Source organism: Tarenaya hassleriana, unplaced genomic scaffold (assembly GCF_000463585.1).
Source record: "Tarenaya hassleriana unplaced genomic scaffold, ASM46358v1 Cleome39, whole genome shotgun sequence".
Taxonomy (NCBI): Eukaryota; Viridiplantae; Streptophyta; class Magnoliopsida; order Brassicales; family Cleomaceae; genus Tarenaya; species Tarenaya hassleriana.
The window spans coordinates 376,787-401,322 of record NW_010966822.1 but is presented as its reverse complement, the minus strand read 5'-3'; the positions used below and the strand labels follow the sequence as shown (position 1 = coordinate 401,322).

The 24,536-nt window shown below is 41.3% G+C and overlaps 5 protein-coding genes across 5 annotated transcripts; 2 read left to right on the top strand and 3 right to left on the bottom strand.

Annotated features, from left to right (window-relative positions):
- The first annotated feature begins 3,128 nt into the window (after positions 1 to 3,128).
- On the top strand, positions 3,129 to 5,027 carry LOC104822915 (protein FEZ-like). Its single transcript, XM_010554276.1, has 3 exons — positions 3,129 to 3,398; positions 3,706 to 4,001; positions 4,098 to 5,027. The coding sequence occupies exons 1-3, from the start codon at positions 3,224 to 3,226 to the stop codon at positions 4,887 to 4,889; spliced, it is 1,263 nt and encodes a 420-aa protein (XP_010552578.1). The 5' UTR covers positions 3,129 to 3,223; the 3' UTR covers positions 4,890 to 5,027.
- Positions 5,028 to 5,466: 439 nt separating this feature from the next.
- LOC104822914 (60S ribosomal protein L34-1-like) lies at positions 5,467 to 6,942 on the bottom strand. Its single transcript, XM_010554275.2, has 4 exons — positions 6,789 to 6,942; positions 6,578 to 6,657; positions 5,903 to 6,012; positions 5,467 to 5,806 (listed from the first exon to the last, which is right to left on the bottom strand). The coding sequence occupies exons 1-4, from the start codon at positions 6,865 to 6,867 to the stop codon at positions 5,713 to 5,715; spliced, it is 363 nt and encodes a 120-aa protein (XP_010552577.1). The 5' UTR covers positions 6,868 to 6,942; the 3' UTR covers positions 5,467 to 5,712.
- An 872-nt stretch (positions 6,943 to 7,814) lies between these two features.
- Positions 7,815 to 11,109, bottom strand: LOC104822913. Its single transcript, XM_010554273.2, has 5 exons — positions 10,631 to 11,109; positions 9,546 to 10,531; positions 8,697 to 9,125; positions 8,389 to 8,618; positions 7,815 to 8,288 (listed from the first exon to the last, which is right to left on the bottom strand). The coding sequence occupies exons 1-5, from the start codon at positions 10,789 to 10,791 to the stop codon at positions 8,028 to 8,030; spliced, it is 2,067 nt and encodes a 688-aa protein (XP_010552575.1). The 5' UTR covers positions 10,792 to 11,109; the 3' UTR covers positions 7,815 to 8,027.
- A 661-nt stretch (positions 11,110 to 11,770) lies between these two features.
- Positions 11,771 to 12,124, bottom strand: LOC104823075 (CLAVATA3/ESR (CLE)-related protein 45-like). The gene has a single exon (XM_010554502.1). The coding sequence runs from the start codon at positions 12,122 to 12,124 to the stop codon at positions 11,771 to 11,773; it is 354 nt and encodes a 117-aa protein (XP_010552804.1).
- A 2,026-nt stretch (positions 12,125 to 14,150) lies between these two features.
- On the top strand, positions 14,151 to 15,411 carry LOC104822912 (ribonuclease 3-like). Its single transcript, XM_010554272.1, has 4 exons — positions 14,151 to 14,339; positions 14,442 to 14,597; positions 14,747 to 14,945; positions 15,053 to 15,411. The coding sequence occupies exons 1-4, from the start codon at positions 14,229 to 14,231 to the stop codon at positions 15,274 to 15,276; spliced, it is 690 nt and encodes a 229-aa protein (XP_010552574.1). The 5' UTR covers positions 14,151 to 14,228; the 3' UTR covers positions 15,277 to 15,411.
- The last annotated feature ends 9,125 nt before the right edge of the window (positions 15,412 to 24,536 follow it).

The following is a 24,536-nucleotide window of genomic DNA, read 5'->3' as shown; positions in this document are numbered from 1 at the left end:
TGTGGGGGGGGGGGGGGGGGGTTTCGAGACAAACTCTATTTTACAAAGATTAAAATGTATGAATAATGTAAGCTGAACCAAATGGTAGATATTTATACAGGTTACTAAATTTTTCTTTCATTAAAAAAATATTGTTAAAGACTTGAAAAAAAAAATATAAGACCAAGAGGGGCCTCGAAGTGGAAAGATCAAAAGGGTTTGGGGGAAGGATTAGTGCCTAATTAATGACAAGATTAACACTTGTATGAAAACTTAATTCCGATCACGAAGAAAGAGGTATGGGTGCTTGGGCTTGAAGACTTTGACGTTTTGACCCCATAACATTTTCATATTTTATTTATTTGATAAGCCTAATATCTATTTAAAAACAATATAAATTAGAACAGATAAAAATAAAAACAAGTGCACACGCTTGGCTTGGAAAGTAAAAATTAAAGAAACAAAGAGTCAAAACTAAAAGAGACAAAAAGGGTTTTAACCGAGGGGCCTTGGCTTTTCGGAATTCCATTGATTTTGATGTAATTCCCATCCCTAGGGTTTTTGGCTTATAGCGAGATTCGGTAGTAATTATTCAACTAAAAGTCGGTGAAACGAACCAGTAAATAAAAAAAATAGTCTTAATTATTTTTTTTGATAACCAAATAGTCTTAATTATTATTTTAGTAATAAATGCTTATTATAAAGAAGTTTAAATCTGAATGGATTATCTAAAGAGTTTTTGAAAATGTTCACTACAGGTAAAAATGATTCGGTTGGTTGACGAATATATTTACCTACCAATGTAAATCCATTAATTATCGTGTGGTATTTGCATCACTTTGTAGGGTTCTTTCTTTCGCACTTGTATAGTTTTATGTACCACATGTCGGGAAACTAAAATATTACTATTTGACCGTAGTAAATATAATGGGTGGAATTGATGGTACTTGTACTACATAAATGATTAAACAAAAGGGGAGTGGTTAAAATTTTCAAACTTCTTAATCATCTAATATATATAAAAATTAATATCTAGAACCTTAATGATATATATATGTTATTTGAAACAAAAGTTCTATATTTACTATAAATAAAAAATGTATAATAAAAAAGAATAAATTGTAACTAGTTCAATTTTACTGTGATTTAATATTCCTAATCTAGACAAATTTGAATTAAAATGAATCATTAGATAAAATCATTGTGGGGTGGTACCTTAATGTTTTGGTTTTGAAATACATTTTCTTTTTAAAGAAGATTGATTAGCATGTTATAGAAAGAGACATATTCATAAATCTTACAAAAATACATTTAAATGCATGTAATAGCATAATAGCTAGATTTTAGTTTTTATTTATATTAAAACATATCATTAGTGTTGAAATTGTAATTTCTGACAACAAATAAATAATTTTAAAATATAATACACTAACAGTTTTGTAAATGCTTCTGTATATTATTTTGAAAATTTTATGAGATACAGTACTATTCTAAAATTTACCAAAAATATCAACTCGGAATTCATAAAAATAATGATCGAGGAAATCTATACGTTGGTGTTGGGTATTCCCATAACCCATAAAAATTTGACTTTTGCTTTATAAATGCACTACACGCACCTCTTAAGTAGTAATTCTCTTTTAGATTATCTATGGCTTAATTAATTAATTAAATTATTCAACTATATAATATACAAGCTGCTGCTTGCACCCACCATGCAGCACTCTTTCAAATTCAATTAATTTACTTCGAACTTTGAATTTTTTGTTTTTTCTCTTCATTTTTAATTTCAATAAATGAGCTGACCGTATTCGATGCGCCCCGTTCGTCCCTTTGAACCACTCGGATTTGAACTCAGCTTAAATAATTAATTAATAAAATTATTCGAATTGTTTTATGGATAACTCTTGCAACAAAGAGCAAAAGAAAAGTCAAAACTGAGTTGGGTCGGTCGAAAATCCGATCGACCCATATGTCTGAAAATTACTAAAATGGTCAACTAACAACGCCGCAACTGAGATAGGCCACATGAGTCATGAGGGGTAAAGTGGTCAATTCAAAAGCCTTTCACACGTTCACTTGTCTTCAAACTGAAAACTTGGTTCTGTCAGTTTCTGACACAGGTCAGTGGAATAGAAGCTGCGAGAGGAATGGAATAGAAACGGGATCTTCGGATTCTGAGTAAAAACCCTAACATTTGTATATTAATCTATTCTAAATCCTTAATTAGATACAGAAGGAAATTTGATTAAGACTATTTTTTTGATACTTTGGCTATTATAAAATCGAATCTTTCTGTATTGGCAGTTGGCCTCGGTCCTTGTTCTTTCTAAAGACTTCGAACCTAAGGAACATTAATATAATTTCTCTGTTTCATTTCCTTTGTCTTGATACTCGTATATACACGTACATATTAACATTAAGACAGACATATTTAAAGCATCAGAAAATACGTTAGGTATACGCGATCGAGTGTTTGTATCTGTTTACGTATACACACGAATTCCTACATGCACGTGACATGTATAATCCGTATAGGATAATCGTATTTCCGCCCTTTTGGTGTTTTGTGCTGATATGTTCATAGTGCAAATCATTTTAGATCTTATCATCACCTAATCGACGTATATACACGTACAAGTACGTAGTTATGTATAATGTATGGCACAATAGATAATTTTTCATATTATTGACGGGAAGTTTGAAAAGGAAAAAGAGTGAATGAATATATCCCAATAAGATACATAAAATTCATGCTACTCGAGAGATTCCTTGGAATAATAGACCTACCATGCATGATTCGAGAATACATACATGGTTAAAATAAATGAAATTAATCGCCATTAATGTGTGAAAAACCCATGATGCATTATTTTTTACTTTCGTTTTTCTTGGTACTTGCCCTCATGTTATAAGAACTTAATATCTCCCTCGGCTCCTCATTTTCATATTAATTATATAATGTAACCCAAACGAACTTTCTTCGCCATTAAAAAAACTCGTAAAATCACCAAAAACGACGGCTGATCCTTCGGGTTCAGACCCCTCACCAGGAAACATATATTGAGTTCAAATTAAGCTAAAAGGACTTCACTTCCTTCTCCCAAACTTAGGGTTCCTCCATTACTTTTCCCAGCTAGGGTTTTCTCTTTTCATCTTGAAATAACTTTCTATCCATTTTTACCATTCTACGTTCAAAGATTTTAGTTCACTAACTAAAAAGACTAGGGTTTTCACAACAAATATGGGAGACAAGAACGAAGGAGATCATGAGTTTATGCTGCCGGGATTTAGGTTTCATCCGACCGACGAAGAGCTCGTGAGCTTCTACTTGAAGCGGAAAGTTCAGCAACGTCCTCTCTCAGTAGAGCTCATCAGACAATTAGATATCTACAAATACGACCCATGGGATCTTCCAAGTACGATTTCCACCAACTTCTCGTCTCTAATCTTGAATATCGTATGCCAGCGTTTTGTTTATACCAACAAGAGCCTTTTCACGAGCCATCTTATATGCAACTTTAGTTTTCAAAAGTATAATATAAGTTTTTTAGCTTATAAGGACCGACCATGCATGCAATCTTTTAGCCCAAGTTTGCGCCAAAAACATTTCTTATCTAAGGGAATCTGCTAGTGACGACCGAGCTGAGCTCATTGTAACCGTATATTAGGGTTTAAAGTTAGATTTTGAAATCCGTCTGACGATTTTTTTTCTTCTGTGTATAGAGTTTGCGACGACGGGCGAGAAGGAGTGGTATTTCTACTGCCAGAGGGACAGGAAGTACAGAAACAGTACGAGGCCGAACAGAGTGACCGATGCCGGATTCTGGAAAGCCACCGGAACTGACCGTCCGATTTACTCTTCCGACGGAAACAAATGCATCGGTCTGAAGAAATCTCTAGTGTTTTACAGAGGAAGAGCAGCAAAAGGCGTTAAGACCGATTGGATGATGCATGAGTTCCGCTTGCCTTCTCTCTCCGACCCTTCCGCCGCATCTCCCAAGAGGTTCTTCCACAACGCTGTAAGCAATCTTTTAATTATTTTCTTTCTTATGAATTTATATGAACGTCCTTGTTTAGACTAATAATAATGTTTAATATATAAAAAAATATTGCAGGATTCATGGGCTATATGCAGAATATTCAAGAAGACAAATCCGACGGCTCTAAGAGCTCTCTCTCAGTCGTTCGTTTCCTCATTACCACCAGAAACAGCCCGCGACACACGAAACAGAAACCCATCAAACTCAACTCAATCTTATCCAGACAAGATCCTCAAAGCAACTTCTTATAACCAGTTTCGCCATGAAAATACCGATACCGCCCATCAGAAACCATATTCTGATGATACGAACGCCACCAACAATAGTGCTAATCCCTTTTCTTACTTGGATTTCACTTCATACAACCAGCCCTCGAATGTTACCAACTCTCTTCCGTTTCCTGACCAGCAAGATCTAAAAAGCCTGTTACTTGCTCCACAAGAAACGCAGTTGCAGTTTCCAAAGTTCACCTGGAACGACATCTCGTCGTTCCTGTTGAACACTTCATCAGATTCTTCGGTTTTTGAAGGATTCTCAAATCAAATAGATCCAAGCATCAACTTTGGCGAAGTCATGGCACATGACCAGTGCCCCCCTCTGGTAAGCTTACCACAAGAATACCAAAAGAATGGGTTTGAAGAAAATGTCCACATGAAGAACACAAGAGGTGTCGATGGAGATGGTTGTCAGTATCAGACGCTTGGGCATATGGGATTTACCTTAGGGGACTTCACTGAGAGTGTTACAGACGAAGATCATCAAGGACTGAAGCAGAGGATGCTTCTGGACTGTTCTTATCCTCTGCTGTCTTCTTCGATTAGTGGGGAGTTGCCTTCTTGTTTCTCCATAACCAAATGCTTTACCTGAAGGATCGGTTGTTCAGAGATCTCTTTTTCAAAGGGCTCTGTGGCCTGTTTTTTTTTTAGATTATGTCTTTTTAAGTTCAGCAACCCAGTGGTTTTTGTTTTCTTGTAGGGTGTTTAGATAATGTCTTTAATTTAGCAGTGTTCCTTTGTTTTTTTTGGTCTTGTAGGCTGTTCCTTTTTTCAAGGCCATGAAACACAATTCCAACAAAAATTAGTTTATGAGGGGTACCATCATCTTACAAAGGGGTGCAAAACCGACCGCGGTTCATTCCGTTTTTGCCGAGTCGTCTGACGATTTCGAGTCGTGGCGAGCTAACTCACCGGATACTTTTTATGACTCGTTTCTGCATCCTATTTGTAATTGTACATGCGAACAACTTCCGCAAGCCTTTTGTATTTATGTCTGGTCCTTTCAGTTCAGTCTTGGTTCGAGAGAGTCCAAGTTTGGATCAATCTTGCGACTCTATGACCATAAACCGGTTGCCGTTTTTCACCAAACCGAACACCAAATTCTAAAACGAATCGGCCCAAATCCAACAGCCCCACACCAATACACCATAACTACAATAGACGCAGACTGAATGAAAGGAACCCGTATCTTTTCTTTTCTCCAACACATTCATAATGTATACATAAACCCAATTAATCAACAACATGAATTCAACGTTAAATGGAAACTCTGGCAATTCAAACGAAAACAAAACTGTAGAGTCAAGACACAAGAAGCAATATAAACCACAAGGATGGCTCTCACAACAGAGACATTCCTATCATTAGAACATCAACCATTAAGACAAACTATCTTGGGGTAGTAATAGAATGGCTTAACTCTTGCCAGCTAGCTTCTCCTTGGCCTTTTGAAGCTTCAACACCTTCTTCACAATCTTTTGCTCTTCAACAAGGAAAGCCCGGATGATCCTGTGGAACCATAAGAAACCCGATGAATTCAACAAATTCTCGAGCTCTGTGAAAGAACGAGAAAATTCAGAGAACAGCAGCTCAAGTAGAACATACCTTTCCCTGACAGCGGAACCAGACAAGACTCCACCATAAGCACGGTTTACGGTCCTTCTGTTTCTAGACAATCTGGACCTCTTGTATTCAGCAGGCCTTAGGTGTGGAATCTAAAGGAGCGGCATGGTCAAGGGTAAGTTAAAAATCCAGGATAGATACAGAAAGACAATGTATCATATAGATATTGAACAGGAGATAAGAAAAATCAAATAATTTATGCCACATGTGGATAGTAATCCCTCAACTATCAAAAGGGAAAACTTGAAAGACGAGGTGGCAGAAAAAATGTAGCTTATGATTATGTTATGTGCTGATGGAGGTTCTTCTGATCAGCACAAGACCGTCAATAAGCACAAACCCACAACCAAGAATGAATAAGAATCAAAATTTTCCAAAGTACACCCACTTGCACGGATCTGTATAACATCCTTCGGACACATACAAAATGGAATGCAACTAATCTCGGACACGGAATCTAAGGATAATCTCGATCCTACACTTCCTACAGCTCAGACAAATCTTGATCGAAAAACAACAAACAAAAAAGTATCTCTCAGCATTACCCAGATCAATACATGACACACCTATAAGCACATCCATGTCTCTACAACATCCAAATCATACAAAAAAAAACCCAATAACATAAACCAATTAAGAGGACAATCCAAGACTTACACCCTGAATACGCTTGCCGGTAACAGGGCATTTCGGGCCACTGGCTCTCTTCTTCGTGGTTTGATATACCAGCTTCCCTCCTGCAAATGAACCAAATCAACTACCAAAACATATATACACAGAAACACATGCACAAACACATATAGATCGATATATATAAACATAGTGCGAGAGTGATGACGATGAAGAAAACGTGGAGGAAGACACGGACCTGGGGTTTTGACGACGCGGTGCTGGTTCGATTTTGTGGCATAGCTATGCCGGGTCCGGTAAACAAGACGCTGCACCATTTTCGCTGCCCTTCTTCGTCTTCGTCTAGGGTTTCTCCTTCCCCAACAGCCGGAGCAGAAACGACTCAAGCAGCTACCATACCCTAAATATGTGTGAAGGAATCCTCAAAGAACCATGTACCCTAGATCCAACGGCTTATAAGCATTTGTCAATCTTCCATTCTACGGATGAGATTTGTCTGTTTGTTCTCATATGGGCTTCGTGGGCTTAGATAAAAGCCCATCTTCTTTTTCGAAGATACGGTACTGGTGGACAAGGGTTATAAAATTAGTAGGGGTGGGCGATCGGACGGGTTCAGTTATTTCGGGTTCGGGTATTTCGGATTTAAAATATTCGTATTCAATCGGGTATATTTTTTTAATCGGTTCGGTTCAGGTTCGGATCGGATCGGATCGGGTTCGGTTCGGGTTATCCAAACAAAAAAACGATAAAAAAATTCAAACAATTATCTTATAAAAATAACAAAAACAATATTAAAATACATGCATATTTCGTTTTTTTATATACCATAGTTATAAAACAATATCATTATACTAATTTTTCTAATTAGATTTAAAATATATTACATATTAATTGATGATATATGGATGGATAAATGGATATATTCGGTTACGGTTAATTCGGATTCGGTTTATTCGGTTTACGATTATTTCGGGTTCGAGTACTTTCTTCAGGTTTGAAATATTCATATCCAATCGGATATATTATTTTAATCGATTCGGTTCGGTTCATGTATAAATCGGTCGGGTTCGGTTCGGTTATTTCGGGTTCGGATATTTTGCCCACCCCTAAAAATTAGATTGTTCATTTATATATTTTATTAATTTGGAAAATCCACGAAAAAAATTTCAATTTTAACAAAATAAAATTTGTTTTAAAAAAAAACACAAAATTTTTTAAATTGCCCAAAATAATAGTAAAATTATTTTAAATATTATTGATGATGGATAATAACTTCTTAGAGACAATATATTAGACAAGTTTTCATCACCATCATCATCATCTCTATACAGATATATCCTCTCAGGAATCTCCAAAAACATCTTCCTGGATCCAAAAGCCTAATAAAATCTTTCAACCCATAAAAAACATGCATCCACTACTCTGACAGTCACTGCCTAACTAAATAACCAGACACAAAGTGGAAGTTGGTTCGGTTCTAACAAGGGAACAGAGAGAAGGAAGGTTCCATGTGAATCCTCCGACCAATGAAGTTGATATTGTTCAGCTTCCCTTGACACCAAACCAGCTGACCAGTAGTCAGTTTTGACATGTTCGTCACTCTCGAAACCAGCTTCAGCTCCACCAGAGCTCTCACCATCTCCTCCTTCAATGGCACCCTCTTCTTCATCTCCTTCTTCTTCAAGTTCTTGACTATGCAGGTTTGGCTTCTCAGTATTTCCTTTACCTTCTTCTCCTTCTGCAGAAACCCGAGAGGAAGAAAAAGACAGTTTTTTTTTTTATGAAATGTGAACTGGGCATCCAACGAAATCAATCGAGAATCGTCAAGAAAGAAGAACCTTTTGGAGATTTGTTCTGATATCTGTCAGGAGCTCCAGGTCTAGAGGGTCTTGAGGAGAGACTTGGGTATGGTGAGAAACCTTCGAGATCGAACTGAATTCATGTCTTTCGGCACTGATGAATTCCCAGAAGACGTGCATCGACTCTTGAATGATCTCTCTCAGCGCCTCGATCGTTATAGCGAACGCCCCTTGGTTTCTGCATTTGTCAGTCTTCGAGGAATGATCGTCTGAAACATTTGCACGAGCAGAACGTTCAAGGCATTGTATGTAGCAAAATCATCAGAACCCTTCTGAATGATGTTTACCTCTGACTAGTGGAACCTGAAGAAAATTATGAAAACATCGACGGTTCTTCAAGTAGTTCTCGGTCCTGGAGCCGCTCTGAAACGGCTCGCTCTCCACAAATCGTTGCACCAGAACTTGAAACAGCTGGAATTCTCCTGCAACTACATTATACTGACGAGTCCCTTCTGGATCACGCCGATGAAATTCCAGAACTTTGACGTATTGCCAGTGGAGTATCTCCCAAGAAAGACAGAGATGCCCAACGTATACTGTCTCAAAGTCCCGACCCATATCTTTTACAAGCCTCTCCACAGGATCATGTCCGAGCTGTTGTTTCTTGAAGAATGGCCAGAGGTTCTGCCTTGGAGGCGATTTAGTTGCCCGAACAGAGGAATCCGAATCTTTGCTATGTCTGCCCGGCTTAGTAGAATCTTTTAGCTTAATCAGATCTGCGACCAGACAGGAAAAGACAGCCATTCAACTTTCGTTTCACATTAAACCCGGAATTTACCAGATCCAAGATCACATTATAGAAAGTGATGTTTTTTTTTTTTGTGGGTCTATGCCCACAAAATGGCGTATGTGGGGGTAGTTGAGACACTTATGGAGGAAACGGACTCGTCACATACAAATCTTGGAGAGACCCACAAATGCAATTCAATAATCAATCGTCTTCTTGAAAAAAGAGACATTCTTCTGCAATAAAAATCAAATGGGTTGCTGACAATGAACTGATCCATCTACCAAAACTGGGGCCAGATGGTGAAAAAGGAGCATCCTTTCACCAACAGTCATTGCTGAAAAAGGTGTTGGCTTTTAATTAACCACAGAAAGATTAGATTTTGATGTGTAAGGATGAAACTACTTACTGATGGAATGCATTGTCTGAGAATCCAAGACGTCGAGCTTGCGCATTTTAACCGTATAGCTCTTGTGGACCTTGTGAATCTCTGATATTCTGTCTTTGAGGTCGAACTCTGCATCGACCTTTAGTGGTTTTATTGGATCTTCCAATGGAGTCTCTGATTCTTCAAGAATGGTGGCCAACCCTCCTGTTCTCGCGCTCCTTAGCTCCTTTTGCAATCTTTCCATCACATCATCATCATCATCATCGAAATCATCATCGGAATCATCATCGAGATTATGCACTTCATGTTCCTCGAAACTCGTGCTGATTTCTTCTCTATGGATGAACTCTTCTTCATCAACGATGTCCGAAATCTCCACTTCTGGTCTCAGCTCTATGAAATCATCATCGTCGGACAAGCTTTGTTTTGCTGTCTTCCAAACTTCTTCACCACCAGCACTGTTCTCGTGAATAGGTTCTTCTTCTTTTACATCACAACAGCCCATAAACTCATAAACCACCATCTCTTCCTTCACGTGTTCCGTATCGAAATCCTCGGGATCCTTTTCCGTGAGAAACAAACTTTCAGTTGAATCATCAGATTTCCCCAACATTTTCTCCACGATGCAACTCTCGATCGAACCCTCTGTTTTTTCTGGAGCAGCAGGAGGCTCTTCAGCTTCGTCTGTACCAAGGTAGAGATCATGAACAACAAAGGTTAAAGCTTTAGGTTCTTCTGCAAAACCCCTGATACTGTTGTCGGAGAAAAACTCGTATCGCCTGCTGATTGAAGCTAGAGAACTTTGCGGGGAATCTAAACTCTCATTCTCTTTCTCTATATGATCTCCATTGTCGTGACAACATCCCTCCTTTATGTTAAATCTTGACCCATCAAGGCCTTGTTCTCTGTAACCAGAGGAAAAGCTTGAATTTTCTTCCCCGGACACAACCAAGCTGATATCGTTGTCAGAACGAACACTAGCAAGATTCGGTAACGAACCCATTAACCTAAAACAGGGGGAAAAGACAGCATAAAGAGTGAAATTGCAAAAAAAAAAAAAACAAGAAGAACGCCGGAAAGAAAGAAAAAAGGAAGAGATTACGGACCCGACAAGGAAGAACAAGAACTTGGAGACGGAAACCCAGAAATGATCGAGAACCGAGAAAGTGTTTCCGTACAAAAACCGCTTCAAGCGACCACCTTTATCGGAGAAATCGAAGTAAGACCCCGTCGTTGTCGCGAGGAATTTTCTATCAGCAACACCCATCTCGATCCGTTCAACGCGTTTAGTGGGTTAAAGTCCCTGTCATTTCTTTTCTCCTTCTTCTTCAAGGCGCATGATTTTCTCGGGAAAAATACATCACTTTTCCACTAACCTAACTATTGCAGACGAGGAATTAGGACAGCGGAAGTGGAGAGCCCACTGAAGAAAATGAAGAACGAAAGTAATGGTTGAGGGTTTTTGGCATCTGGTGCCGAGATTTGTGGACGAGAAAATATCTCATCAAGACACGGCACCTATACATACATACACTGTTCCGTTTATGTATTCCTCTCCATCCGCATGAATTCCCAGTTCTTCCGTTTTCTTCTTCTTTTTTGGAAAAGGAAGCATTTCCTTTTTTTTTTTGTCGTCTAATACATACAATTCAATTTTAAAATTGACTTCAGTGTAAGAATTTGCCCCATATGATACACGTTGACCAATAGATTTCGAATGACGGTCCATGATTGTGCTGACGTTTTCACCCTCTTTAATGTCCGACCGTACGTCTTTAGTTATGGTTTTTTTTTTTCCGATATCAAAAACAAAATTTACATTTTCTTATTTTATATTTGTTATGTGATGATCTCCGAAATGTGTATGCCACCTAGTCAGTTGAGATAAATAAGATGTATAAATTTAGCTATTTTCAAATTTTTGGATATGCATTTACCTTTGATGACTTGCCAAAAGGGTTAAATTAATAATTTACAATGATAATGGACCATTGTTTTATATAATGATAATAATAACAAATTAATCCGACATAAATGGATATCATAATAAAAATTTAATATATATATATATATAATACACACACATCAGAATTTCTTGTGGTGGAGTAGAAGGAATACTGCAGACGAACAAAACAGAAAGCTTAGAGCTGATGCAGAACAAAACAGATAAACTTTTCCAAAGACAGTACTTGAAAACAGCTGCGCATATATATCTTTTCTGCATTTCTTGGTGGAGGAAAAAGACTTCAAGATTTGTTGTGGATAGGATCTGATCCTCTTCTTACACGTCTCTTCCTCGAACATCGGTACCGATCATATGCCTTCTTATTTGGTTTTTGCGCCATTTTACTCCGGTCGACCTCCTCAATCACACGCCGGCTCTGCATGAGCATCCCTCCATCTTCATGGCTGAGCCTGAGATGAGAACCAGTGGTCGTCAGGTCAGAAACTTCATCTGTCTGATGAGTTTCTGTTCTCTCTCCCTGTACTTGTCCATGGAAAAACTCTCTACCTCTAAACCCTAAAACCGCGTACTTGCTGTCTGCTTGTAATAGAAGAAGAAGCAAAAGCATCATACGATGAGTACTGAAAGCCGGCATTTCTGCTCCAAGACAAACAAAGACGAATCCAAAGTATGTTGCTTTTTGTTCAGAGAGAGGAGAGAATGAGGAGTTAGGAGAGATTGTCTGCTCCAAATTCCAATCCTGTAGACATATATATATATAAGCATGTTTCTTATATATGTATCAGTTATATTGGGATTTGGATGGAGCTATAAAGTGTAAAGCAACATAGGAGAAACTTCAGATTCAATCTAATTACGGATTATATATCGAAGGATGTTACATATATACAGAAGAATCTGGCAATGATTGTACAAAAGCAAAGGCCAAGAACCAAGAATCTTGAGTTCTTGAAGGCGACATGAAATCACATTCTCTCCAACAGTTTGCTCTGTAATGATTTGCATGGTACTTTTGCTTTTGTCGCTACATGGCCTAATTGTGTAATGACTTAATTACATACGAGTAAGTAAGGCAAATATTATGTCACATTTCCTTTGTTATTAAGGAAAGTAGTTTATTTTTGAAACTGGTGAAACCGTTGGAACTATTCTATTGCTACAGCTGCAAGCTACTCGTGTAACTTTGGGAACAAAATAATGTACCAATTTCATTTTTTCCCTTTTGGAATCATTCTTTATATTATTCTAAGATCCTCTCTCCCCCCTCTCTCTCTCTCTCTCTCTCTCTCGTTGAGTTGTTTATTTGAATTTGTAGCCAAGATTGGATATTTTGCTTGGTTGGTTGCTCAAAAAGACCAAAGAGGAAGGCCGGTCTTGGTCCAAAAACAGACAGAACACCCATTTGCTGATTCTTTTTGCCTTCTCAAGGTAGGTTCTAAAGCTGCAGCTTTTCCTTTACTTGGAAACCCAGGCACTCGTTATTTCGAGATCTGTAGAGAGGAGAATGTCTTGTTCCATTTTTTTTCCTTTTTGAATTTAAAGTTGTAATATTCTTATTCGGGGAAGCAGCCACCATGGAAAAAGGGTCCAAAAGAGGCGAAAGCAAACCAAACGAAGGCTGGATTTGATGATGATGATGATGATGATGATATTCCCATAGATAAAGCTCTAAAGCCTCTAATTCAAAATCCTGGCAGTGGGTTTAGTCACTAACTTATACGTATGTTTTGTTTTGCATGGAAAAAATCTCTACGTACGAGGAAACATGATTCTCTATCTTGGGTTAGTAGTGCTTGGGTGCATCTCGGAGTAAAACATTCCTTGTCATTTGATTAATTACATTTAGAAAAGGATTAAAGATAATGTGGCTGCCGTACATAGTGGGCCAAACGGTTCTGTGGGCTAAAAACTCAATTATATTCTTCTGATGGGCCTTGATGTTAGGTGGGCCCAACGTCAGCCGTTCACATTAGTCATGTGCAAGTGTAGTATTTTATTTTCTGTAACCAATGAACTCGCCAGCATCCTAGAAATCGTGTGGAAGAAACTAATTGTTATTTGACAATTATTTTGACAAAGAGACTAATTGTTATTAAATTTAACCGGGGTATATACACCAGGGTATATATATATATATATATATATATATATATATATATATATGACACACCATACCGATAATCATGCCTTGCACGTCGCTTCTCATCTACTCTCAAGTATTAGCATATAGGGATAATTTACTACGAAAATACGATCATGTGGCCTTAGCTTTGGTGGACAGATTGAAAATGTGAGATCACGTTGATCTTTATATTTGTATGATAATATTTACCTATATAATATATATATATATATATATATATCCAAAAAATAAAACAAACAGCATTCTTTCTAGGTTCAAACGGTAGTTAGATGGGATGATTCAACAAGGTTAATGTCTTTTGTAATATATAAATTATTAAAAATAGTTGAGTTATGACTTCAACGTGACTTGGGGATAAAAAACGCTTAGAAGCTGGACGTAACATGCTTGTACGAAATCCCAACCTAACATTAGAAGCATATACTTCGCATATATATGCTTGTTCCCCACACGTCACGTTATATATATACATATATATATATATATATATAAGCAATTCAACCTCTGTCATCAACGCTTCATTCGTTCTCTCTAACTACATTTCACCGATTTCGTTTACTTTTTTTCCCCTGATCTATTGAAGTTTCCGCAGAAAATGAAACCAAACTTTTCGTTATTCATCTGTTTCGTTTGTTTTCTAACATTACAACAACTCCATCTTCCATGTTTCGCCCAAGATTTCGATTTCTTCTACTTCGTTCAACAGGTATACGCGTTGACCTTTACGTATACATGCATATCGACCGTATATTTGTGTACATATGTATATATAACCGGTGTATATATATATGTGTGCGTTGCGATGCAGTGGCCAGGAGCATACTGCGACTCGAGACAGAGTTGTTGCTACCCGAAGACGGGGAAACCTGCAGCAGATTTTGGCATTCACGGGCTTTGGCCAAACTACAAGTCCGGAGGATGGCCTCAGAACTGTAATCCCGACAGCGAGTTTGATGAATCTCAGGTTTGAGTTCGTTGAACTTAATATTTGGAATATATATACATACATAGTAGGAATGAACAATATATATATATATATATATTTGATAACTGTATATATGGCTAACAAATAAAATGACGAAAGTGGAGGGTTTCGTGGGTGGGAATGTATAGATATCAGATCTGCTGAGTAATATGCAAACGGAATGGCCGACGTTGTCGTGTCCGAGCAACGACGGAGTGAAGTTTTGGACGCACGAGTGGACGAAACACGGCACGTGCGCCGAGTCGGAACTCGACCAGCACGATTACTTTCATGCCGCTCTCAAACTCAAGCAGAAAGCTAATCTCCTTCATGCCCTCTCCAACGCAGGTCCATATATATAAATATATTACCCTTTTTTTCCATCGAAATTATACGTTTTTATTTGATCCATAAACGTATATTTACATTTATTCTATATATGTGCGTACGTGTAGGGATCAAACCGAACGACGAGTTTTATGGGTTGAGAGAGATAAAGAAGGCGATCGAGGAAGCGATAGGGTTCACTCCCGGGATCGAATGTAACAAAGATTCGTCCCACAACAGCCAACTCTATCAGATTTATCTGTGTGTTGATACTTCCGGCGCCGAATTCATCGAATGCCCTGTTTTGCCCCATGGCCGATGTGATTCCCGAATTCAATTTCCCAAATTTTAAATTTTTTTCATGAATCGTTTTTCCTTCTTTCGTTTCGTAAAGCAATAAACTTGATCTTCTATTAATCTATTCCGCTTCCTTTGTAATTTTGCTTTTTAATATTATGACTATATAATATATACCAACCCATTCTGATTTGCCCTCAAAAGGGTCTCTGAAGCGTGATGGAACAGGGAAACTGAGAAGGAAATTACTTTTTTTGAACCAATCCCGCGCATGAAAAGACATAATTGTTGGTTATTTCTTGTTGTTTTTCACTTGGTTTATTTCGGTTAAGGTACGGGAAGACTTAGCCTGTAATGTTTCTTTAGGTAGTTTATGATGGGTACGTGCATGCTTCCACTTCCGTGGGATCTAGTTATTATACAAAAATCAGAAAAACGTGACGAATTGTAGAATGTCTTCAGCAAATCTGCTGGTTCGGACTGAAGGTTTTGAAGCCTCTAGGCGAAATAGAGGATCCGAAGGGCAAATGGGTAAATGTGCAAGGTCGAATTAATGAACCCAGGGTAGGGTTTCGTGGGTTAGAGCTCAGACTTGGTTTTGTCGTTTTGTGGCTCTTTCTCTGGTTTTGCAGAGGCGATTTTTCGCCTCACCGTGTCCGGTGCCGCCAACGGCGGTTTCCGGCGACGGCTTCTTGTTCTGTAACCCTAGACACACAACTTCCTCTTCCCGAGACGTAGGTACCGAGGTTCCCCTCGGTACTGAACTCGTATCTCCTGTCTCTTTCGTTTGGTTCTCCGTTCTTGCACACGAGCGTTAGATCGGAGAGAAACGGTGAGGAACCGGCCGGCCTGAACCACAACAAGTGGTATCAGAGCCTGGTTTCGGGGCGGCAGACGACAGATCGGCGGCGACACGCGGTCGAGGTAAGTCGGGGTTCCCTTGGTCTAGATCTGAACGTTCTGATGCTTGGTTCGAGTTGTTTCAGGCAAGAAACAACGTCGAGGAGACCGTCTGAGAGAAGATCGGCGGTCAAAGACGACGGGAACAGTTCAGATCGGCGGCGATAAGTTGGAAGGGGCTCGGATCTAACTCAGATCGAAGACTCGGGCGAGTTACAAGTTGACTCAGGTAAGTTTTCGAGTCTGTGTGTGTAGATCTAGGGTTGGGTGGGGAGAACCGGTGGAAAACCGGGATTTTCCGGCGAAACTCGGTCGCGACTCGTCGAGTGGCGACGGAGTCGGAAAATCGGGCTGAGTCAACGACCGAGTTGACCGAGTTAACTCGGCGGCTCACATTTCCGAAATTAGGGTTTTTCGGTTTAAACCGGTTTTGCCGGTTTAAATCCGATTGAGTAATTAAATCCGGTTCGATTTAAAATTGAACCGGTTTAGGTCGGTCAGGTCAAATCGTTGACCAAAATTAGTCAACAGTTGACCGGTTAGGTCAAACCGGACCAGTTCAGGTCAATTGGACTGGTTCAGGTCCGGTTTGGGGTCAATTGGACCGGTTCAGACCGGTTCGGGTCAGTCCAAGTCCGGTTTAGGTTGATTGAGTCCGGTTTAGGTCATTCCAGGTCCGGTTTAGGTCAATTGAGTCCGGTTTAGGTCAATTGAGTCCGATTTAGGTCAATTCAGACTAGTTTAGGCTGGTTTAGGTCTAATTTAGGGTCTGATTTGTTTGGTTCTAACTAATTCAGACTGGTTTAGGTCAATTAAGTCCGGTAGAGGTCAATGTAGGCCGGTTTAGACTTGATATAAGTCTGATTTAGGTCTGATTTGTCCGGTTAGGGCTAGAATTGTCCGGGTTTAGATCAATTGGGTTCGGTTTAGGTAAATCAGACTAGGTATAGGCTGAAATAGGTCTGATTTAGGTCTGATTTATCGGTATAGGACTAGTATTGATCAGGTTAAGGTCCGAATTTGTGTTTTAGGACCAGATTAGATCGGTTTAGGGTCTGGAGTGTACAATTAGGACTAGAACTAACTGATTTAGGGTTAAGTTAGCTTGAATTAGGTCTGATGGTGTCTGATTTAGGACATAGTGGACTGATTTAGGGTATGATAGGGTCTGTAGTGATCGGTTTACCCTGTTAGGACTGTCTAGTATCCAATTTGGCTTGGTTTAGTGAAATTCACTAGGGTTAGACCTGTTTAGATCTCGGTTTAGCTGATGTGGGTCATAGATTCCGGTTTTTTCTGTTCAGTATAGGTCTAAATAGGTGGATTTGTCTACGTTTAGCTGGGTAAGAGGTCTGGGTAGACTAAAATAGGCTGGTATAGGTCGGTATAGATCTGTAAGGGCTATTTTTGGGTCTCGGTTAGGTCTGGTTTAGCCAAATTTGGATTAGTCTAGCTTAGTCTAGGTCTTATCAGTAGGTAATTAAGTCAAAATAGGCTTGGTTAGGTCTGATTAGAGGTTTAGAATGTCTATAGAGACATTGTCTGGGTCTGATCAGATTAGAATCTGATTGTAGACTTAGGTATTATCTAGTTTAGGACTAGATAGGACTCCTAAGTACCAGTTTTGAGTCATAGAGTCCGGTACATTGACCGGTTAGGTCTGATTAGTTGGGATTTGACTAAAAATGGGTTGGTTTAGGGGTTGGTTATGTCTAGGATCACTAGGTATAGGTCTGTAGGGGTCGGTTTAGATCAAGGCAGGTCTGTAGGAGTTAATTTTAGGCATATATAGGGTCTGATCAGAATTAAATTAGGTCAATTAGACTTAGTTTAGGTCTGATTAGGGTGCTAAAAGTCTAATCAGGGGTTGGTAAGTCAATAGGGTTGGCTTAGGTTTGATGATTAGGACTTTTAGGTGATTGACTAGGACTTAGGGTCATCTAATCAGGGGTTGGTTGACTAGGGTTGGCTTAGGTCTGATTAGGGTAGTGTGATGGTCTAGTCGGGATTTTTTGGTTGTCTAACTAGGGCAGTTAGGATCTATGTAGCACTTGGGTAGGTCTGATTAGGTCTTTGTGAGGGGCCGGGTAGACTCGGGATCGTAGGACTGGTTAGGACTTTGTTGGGGGCCATGTAGACTCGGTGTTGTAGGTCTGATTAGACGTAATTAGGTCTGTGTAGCCTTAAGTACGTCTCAGCGTGAATAAACAATATAAACACGCAAATCCTAGTCTACCCAAAACGAGTGTCCGAGTGTCCCTCGACACCTCCCGTTTCCGAAGACTAATGATGACCTCGAATAGTTATGACTCTCTAGACCGTCTACATAACTCTCTCCGATGAAGTCTAAAACTTCACATGTGCACCCTCGAAAGTTAACCCCGACATCTACCCGTCTCCCGAGTCTAACCCGACTACCCCGAGACTAACCTGAGTCATACTATCGAACCTGCTAGACTACCTAGCCCTGGATCCCCGTAGAGTCTACACCACCTATGAGTTAGTGACTTCTACCCACGGACCCTAACCTGCCAACTAAGATTGTCCCACGGTTTTATCCCGTGAAGACGCTCCTAGTTATCTACGAATGCTCCACCGAGAATGAGACACGTGAGTGCACGTGCTCCACCTCGAGAGGGAGTGTCCTAGCGTTCCAAACCTACACCGACTCTACCCCGGTGAATCCTGACACCTCCCAACTCACACCATCTCCTGAGCATCCTACCCGAGGAAACTCCACCTAAATGTGGAAACCTCACCTCCTGACCTACCACCGAGAACCGAAGCATCTTCGGTTACTCCTCCGAGGTCAACGTCCTTCTACCTCGGACTCTCCCTACCTCGTCATCCGGGACCTACAACACCTTCTTGTAGTGTCCCTACCTACCCGCGGAACTAATCACTCCATCCCGGTCCTTGGCCTTCTCCTACAATCCGATTTCTCGGATTTGCCCGAGACCCCTAGTCCTTCCACCATACCCCTTTCGGGGTATCCCGAGTTAGAAAATCTAACTCCATCATCCTAACCGCTACCCTTTTCTCCTCCACCGACACCTGGGATTCGGATTTGCATCCGAGACCTCGCTACAAGGCACATCCTACTGGAGGATTACAAAACATGAGGTTCCTAGCACTCGACTCCTTATTTGTCTCTTATTTGAGACCCGGAGTACCCGATGCATTAACCTTTGGTCCAATTAACCAAAGGAAATGAATCGTGTGGCCTCCCATAACCTCGGTTTCCCGAGCTGGAGTATCTTGGCTCACCTCACTTGCCTTCTCCTAAGGGATAATTAATCCCTTACCGTGTCTACTAACCGAGGACTAACTGGTAACACTAGAAGTATCCTAGGATGATATAACCTGAGTCTAAAAAAAAGACTCTACCTGGAAGTGACTTAACTGACCCTAGGAGTGACTAAACCATGACCTAAGGGAAGAGACCGCATCCTAGAGGACTTAACCCTAGGTATATTTCTACCTAGCCGTGCTTGACACGCTCTAACCCTAGTCTATAGATCTTAATCCTAGGTATATCTCTACCTAATCGGACCTACTAGACTAAGAGAACACGACTCGACTGGACTTAACCTAGGTACTCAACCTAAACCGATCTAGCGGACCTTAAACCAAGTCTAACCGGGCATCTCCCTAGGTACATTTTACCTAAACGGATCTAACACACTCTAGGCCAGACCTGATTTGACTTAACACAAGGTATATTTCTACCTAACCGACCTCCTAGACTCTCGCACAAACCTGATTGGACTTACCCTATGCATAATTTGCCTAACCGACCTATTAGACTCGAAACACAACCTACCTTAAGACCTGATTACGTCTACCCAGACCTAACTTAATCTTCATCGGAGAGAGTTATGTAGACGGTCTAGAGAGTCATAACTATTCGAGGTCATCATTAGTCTTCGGAAACGGGAGGTGTCGAGGGACACTCGGACACTCGTTTTGGGTAGACTAGGATTTGCGTGTTTATATTGTTTATTCACGCTGAGACGTACTTATGGTACGCTCGGTAAGAACTCTCCTAATAACGGTGTTCCAATACGCCTTGGATCATGCCGGGAGGGAGAGTTGAATGGAAGTAAAGGGAAGTGCTAGGGTTCAGAGTTGGCGTAGTTTTCTTCGTGTTTGTCTCTTGCAGGTTTTGCTGGGATTTGCAGAAGAAGGTGGAGAATTGTAGAATGTCTTCAGCAAATCTACTGGTTCGGACTGAAGGTTTTGAAGCCTCTAGGCGAAATAGAGGATCCGAAGGGCAAATGGGTAAATGTGCAAGGTCGAATTAATGAACCCAGGGTAGGGTTTCGTGGGTTAGAGCTCAGACTTGGTTTTGCCGTTTTGTGGCTCTTTCTCTGGTTTTGCAGAGGCGATTTTTCGCCTCACCATGTCCGGTGCCGCCAACGGCGGTTTCCGACGATGGCTTCTTGTTCTGTAACCCTAGACACACAGCTTCCTCTTCCCGAGACGTAGGTACCGAGGTTCCCCTCGGTACTGAACTCGTATCTCCTGTCTCTTTCGTTTGGTTCTCCGTTCTTGCACACGAGCGTTAGATCGGAGAGAAACGGTGAGGAACCGGCCGGCCTGAACCACAACACGAATAAATTAAGTCTTTTTGAAAGCTTCACGGTAGGCCTTTTTCTTGCGGTTAAACATTCATGGGTTTTAGATTTCAACAAATGTTTCGTTAGGCGACACACAGCGGCATCGGGTGATCGGTGTGTTGCGACGGATATACATAATCCCGATTACCGGTGAAGATCAAGAATGCACATACACCCAAAGAACGGAAAAGGCGTACGGCTGCGAGAGAGAGATGTCACCCTCTAGACGTGGTCGCGATGATATTTGACGCCATTTACCAGGGTACGAGTAACTAAAGATGCCTTGCGGTGGAAAAATGCCTCTAAAAATAACGTGAGACATTTTCAGAACGTTGAATTTTGATGTTTTGGGGATGAAGGTGGTTCTGTTAGGATATACACCACATTCAATAATGGAAATGTGGGGTCTTCAGCAAACCCTTTAGGCGAGAAGGAGGCTTTCGAAGCCTAGGTTCGAGACAGAGGGTTTGAGGACAGAAGGGGCAATTCGGTCTTTTGGTTTTGTGGTTAATGAAACCCTAAGGTTTCATTTATCACTACAGACTTGTTCTTGGCCGTTTTGGTTTTAGGGTTTATTCTCTGAGTGTGTGGCGAACGATTCTTGGTTCTCCGGTGTCGGTGATCGGTTTTTCCGGTGGATTTCCGACTGTTTCTTTCTTGTAACCCTAGTAGAACGCTGATCCTCTTCCCGAGACGTAGGCACCGAGTTCTCTCGGTGCTGAACTCGTATATCTCTGTGTCATCTCCTTTCTGTTCTGTTCTTGAGCGTCGGAGTGATTACGGTGAGGAGTTCGTCGGGCGGATTACTCTACAAGTGGTATCAGAGTCTGGTTCGTGGCAAGGCTTGGTGAAATCGGTGGTGTTACGCGATTTGAGGTAAGTCCGAGGTTCGTCTCCTTAGATCTGAGCGTTCTAACGTTTTTTTGTGAGTGTTTCAGTTGTGAAACGGCGAAGGCGAAGCCTTCCGGCTGTAGATCGGCGGTCGACACCCACGGCGGAGCTCAGATCGGCGAGGGAAAACTTGTTGGCTTTATGGAACCTAGGTGTATAGGCTCATCCTCGGATTGTTGGTTCTCCCGGATCTGACTCGGACTGAGTAAATCAGCCGAGTTAGGGTTCCGAAGAGGTGAGTTCTTACTCGATTTGGTTAGGTCTAGGGTTCTGGGGGGAAAAACCGGTGAAAACCAGTGGTTTTAGGCAAATCTCGGCCGTGACTCGTTCGAGTCACGACTGAGTCATTTCCCGGGGTACGTTGACTCACCCCGGGAAATGACTCAGTCGTGACTCGAACGAGTCACGGCCGAGATTTGCCTAAAACCACTGGTTTTCACCGGTTTTTCCCCCCAGAACCCTAGCCGAGTTGACCGGGTTAACTCGGCGGCTACGCTTCCGAAAATTAGGGTTTCTGGTTTAATCCGGTTTAGCCGGTTAAATCGGAATTGTCTAATTAGACCGGGCTCGATTCAAAATCGAATCGGTTTAGTCGGGGTTAGGTCAAACGTTGACCAATTTCTGGTCAACAGTTGACCGGGTTAGGAAAACCGGATCGGTTCAGGTCAATTGGACCGGTTCAGGTCCGGTTTGGGGTCAATTGGACCGGTTCAGACCGGTTCGAGTCAATTTAGGTCCGGTTCGGGATAACCCAGACCGGTTTAGGTCAATCTAGGACCGGTTTAGGACAATAGAGTCCGGTTTAGGTCAATTTAGATTGGGATTGGGCCGGTTTAGGTCTGATTAGGAATCCGCCCGACGAACTCCTCACCGTAATCACTCCGACGCTCAAGAACAGAACAGAAAGGAGATGACACAGAGATATACGAGTTCAGCACCGAGAGAACTCGGTGCCTACGTCTCGGGAAGAGGATCAGCGTTCTACTAGGGTTACAAGAAAGAAACAGTCGGAAATCCACCGGAAAAACCGATCACCGACACCGGAGAACCAAGAATCGTTCGCCACACACTCAGAGAATAAACCCTAAAACCAAAACGGCCAAGAACAAGTCTGTAGTGATAAATGAAACCTTAGGGTTTCATTAACCACAAAACCAAAAGACCGAATTGCCCCTTCTGTCCTCAAACCCTCTGTCTCGAACCTAGGCTTCGAAAGCCTCCTTCTCGCCTAAAGGGTTTGCTGAAGACCCCACAATTCCATTATTGAATGTGGTGTATATCCTAACAGAACCACCTTCATCCCCAAAACATCAAAATTCAACGTTCTGAAAATGTCTCACGTTATTTTTAGAGGCATTTTTCCACCGCAAGGCATCTTTAGTTACTCGTACCCTGGTAAATGGCGTCAAATATCATCGCGACCACGTCTAGAGGGTGACATCTCTCTCTCGCAGCCGTACGCCTTTTCCGTTCTTTGGGTGTATGTGCATTCTTGATCTTCACCGGTAATCGGGATTATGTATATCCGTCGCAACACACCGATCACCCGATGCCGCTGTGTGTCGCCTAACGAAACATTTGTTGAAATCTAAAACCCATGAATGTTTAACCGCAAGAAAAAGGCCTACCGTGAAGCTTTCAAAAAGACTTAATTTATTCGTGTTGTGGTTCAGGCCGGCCGGTTCCTCACCGTTTCTCTTTGTGGTGGACTACCTGCCCTTGATACGGGAACTTCGGATGATGGGGACACCGAGGTTTGAGGGTACTCAGAGACCTGAGATCGCGGAGGATTGGCTGATCCGCATCTCCAGGGATCTGGATTATGTCAGATGCCCACTGCAGTACCGGACAGAGATCGCGAGTCACCATCTGTATGGAGAAGCTCTTCACTGGTGGGAGGAAGTGGTTCGTGAGGCAGTACCGGGATATCAGTTCACTTGGGAGGAGTTCCGGGCGCGTTTTGAAGACAAGTATTGTCTGAAGGGAGATCAGGACCACCGTATTGTGGAGTTCCTCCATCTGGAGCAGGGTGATCGCACTTTAGACCGGGCTCGATTCAAAATCGAATCGGTTTAGTCGGGGTTAGGTCAAACGTTGACCAATTTCTGGTCAACAGTTGACCGGGTTAGGAAAACCGGATCGGTTCAGGTCAATTGGACCGGTTCAGGTCCGGTTTGGGGTCAATTGGACCGGTTCAGACCGGTTCGAGTCAATTTAGGTCCGGTTCGGGATAACCCAGACCGGTTTAGGTCAATCTAGGACCGGTTTAGGACAATAGAGTCCGGTTTAGGTCAATTTAGATTGGGATTGGGCCGGTTTAGGTCTGATTAGGGTCTGATTTGTCCAAATAGGGCTGAGTTTGTCTGGTTTAGGGTCTGTATCGATTAGAACAGGTCTAGATTGGTCGGTTTAGGGTCAGGATTGTCTGATTAGGACTTAAATTGGTCGGTTTTAGGTCTGATTGGTTCGATTGGGTTAGATAGAGTCCGGTTAGGCCTGAAATAGGAGGATTTGGCTGAACTAGGTGAGTGAGAAGTCGGTATTAGGGTTAAAATCAATAGGTACAGGTCTGTTAGGGTTGATTTTAGGCTAGATCAGGTCTGATCAGATTTAATTAGGTCGGTTCAGACTTAGTTTAGATCTGATTAGGTTAATTCAAGTTTGATCAGGGGTAGGTAAGTCAATATTGGGCTGATTTAGGTCTGATTAGGACTTAGGGGGACAGAATAGACTCGATTTTAGGTCTGATCTAGGTTGGTTAGGTCAGTGTTAGCCTTGGGGTAGGTCTGATTAGACGTAATCAGGTCTTAGGTAGGCAGGTTTAGAGTCTATTAGGTCTGTTAGGTTGAAAAATACCTAGGTTTAGGTCCTCTTAGGATCGGTCTTACTCCTTAGGTCTGGTTTT

Bases quoted from the DNA above. Each gene is read 5' to 3' on its own strand.
- LOC104822915 (XM_010554276.1), top strand. From the start codon at position 3,224: ATGGGAGACAAGAACGAAGGAGATCATGAGTTTATGCTGCCGGGATTT. The intron at 3,399-3,705 runs GTACGATTTCCA...TTCTGTGTATAG, and splicing joins CGACCCATGGGATCTTCCAA to AGTTTGCGACGACGGGCGAG. The intron at 4,002-4,097 runs GTAAGCAATCTT...AAAATATTGCAG, and splicing joins AGAGGTTCTTCCACAACGCT to GATTCATGGGCTATATGCAG.
- LOC104822914 (XM_010554275.2), bottom strand. From the start codon at position 6,867: ATGGTGCAGCGTCTTGTTTACCGGACCCGGCATAGCTATGCCACAAAA. The intron at 6,658-6,788 runs GTCCGTGTCTTC...GTTCATTTGCAG, and splicing joins CCGCGTCGTCAAAACCCCAG to GAGGGAAGCTGGTATATCAA. The intron at 5,807-5,902 runs GTATGTTCTACT...ATGGTTCCACAG, and splicing joins GGTTCCGCTGTCAGGGAAAG to GATCATCCGGGCTTTCCTTG.
- LOC104822913 (XM_010554273.2), bottom strand. From the start codon at position 10,791: ATGGGTGTTGCTGATAGAAAATTCCTCGCGACAACGACGGGGTCTTAC. The intron at 8,619-8,696 runs GTAAACATCATT...CAAATGTTTCAG, and splicing joins TCAGGTTCCACTAGTCAGAG to ACGATCATTCCTCGAAGACT. The intron at 8,289-8,388 runs GTTCTTCTTTCT...GGGTTTCTGCAG, and splicing joins TCAGAACAAATCTCCAAAAG to AAGGAGAAGAAGGTAAAGGA.
- LOC104823075 (XM_010554502.1), bottom strand. From the start codon at position 12,124: ATGCCGGCTTTCAGTACTCATCGTATGATGCTTTTGCTTCTTCTTCTA.
- LOC104822912 (XM_010554272.1), top strand. From the start codon at position 14,229: ATGAAACCAAACTTTTCGTTATTCATCTGTTTCGTTTGTTTTCTAACA. The intron at 14,340-14,441 runs GTATACGCGTTG...GTTGCGATGCAG, and splicing joins TCTTCTACTTCGTTCAACAG to TGGCCAGGAGCATACTGCGA. The intron at 14,946-15,052 runs GTCCATATATAT...GCGTACGTGTAG, and splicing joins TCATGCCCTCTCCAACGCAG to GGATCAAACCGAACGACGAG.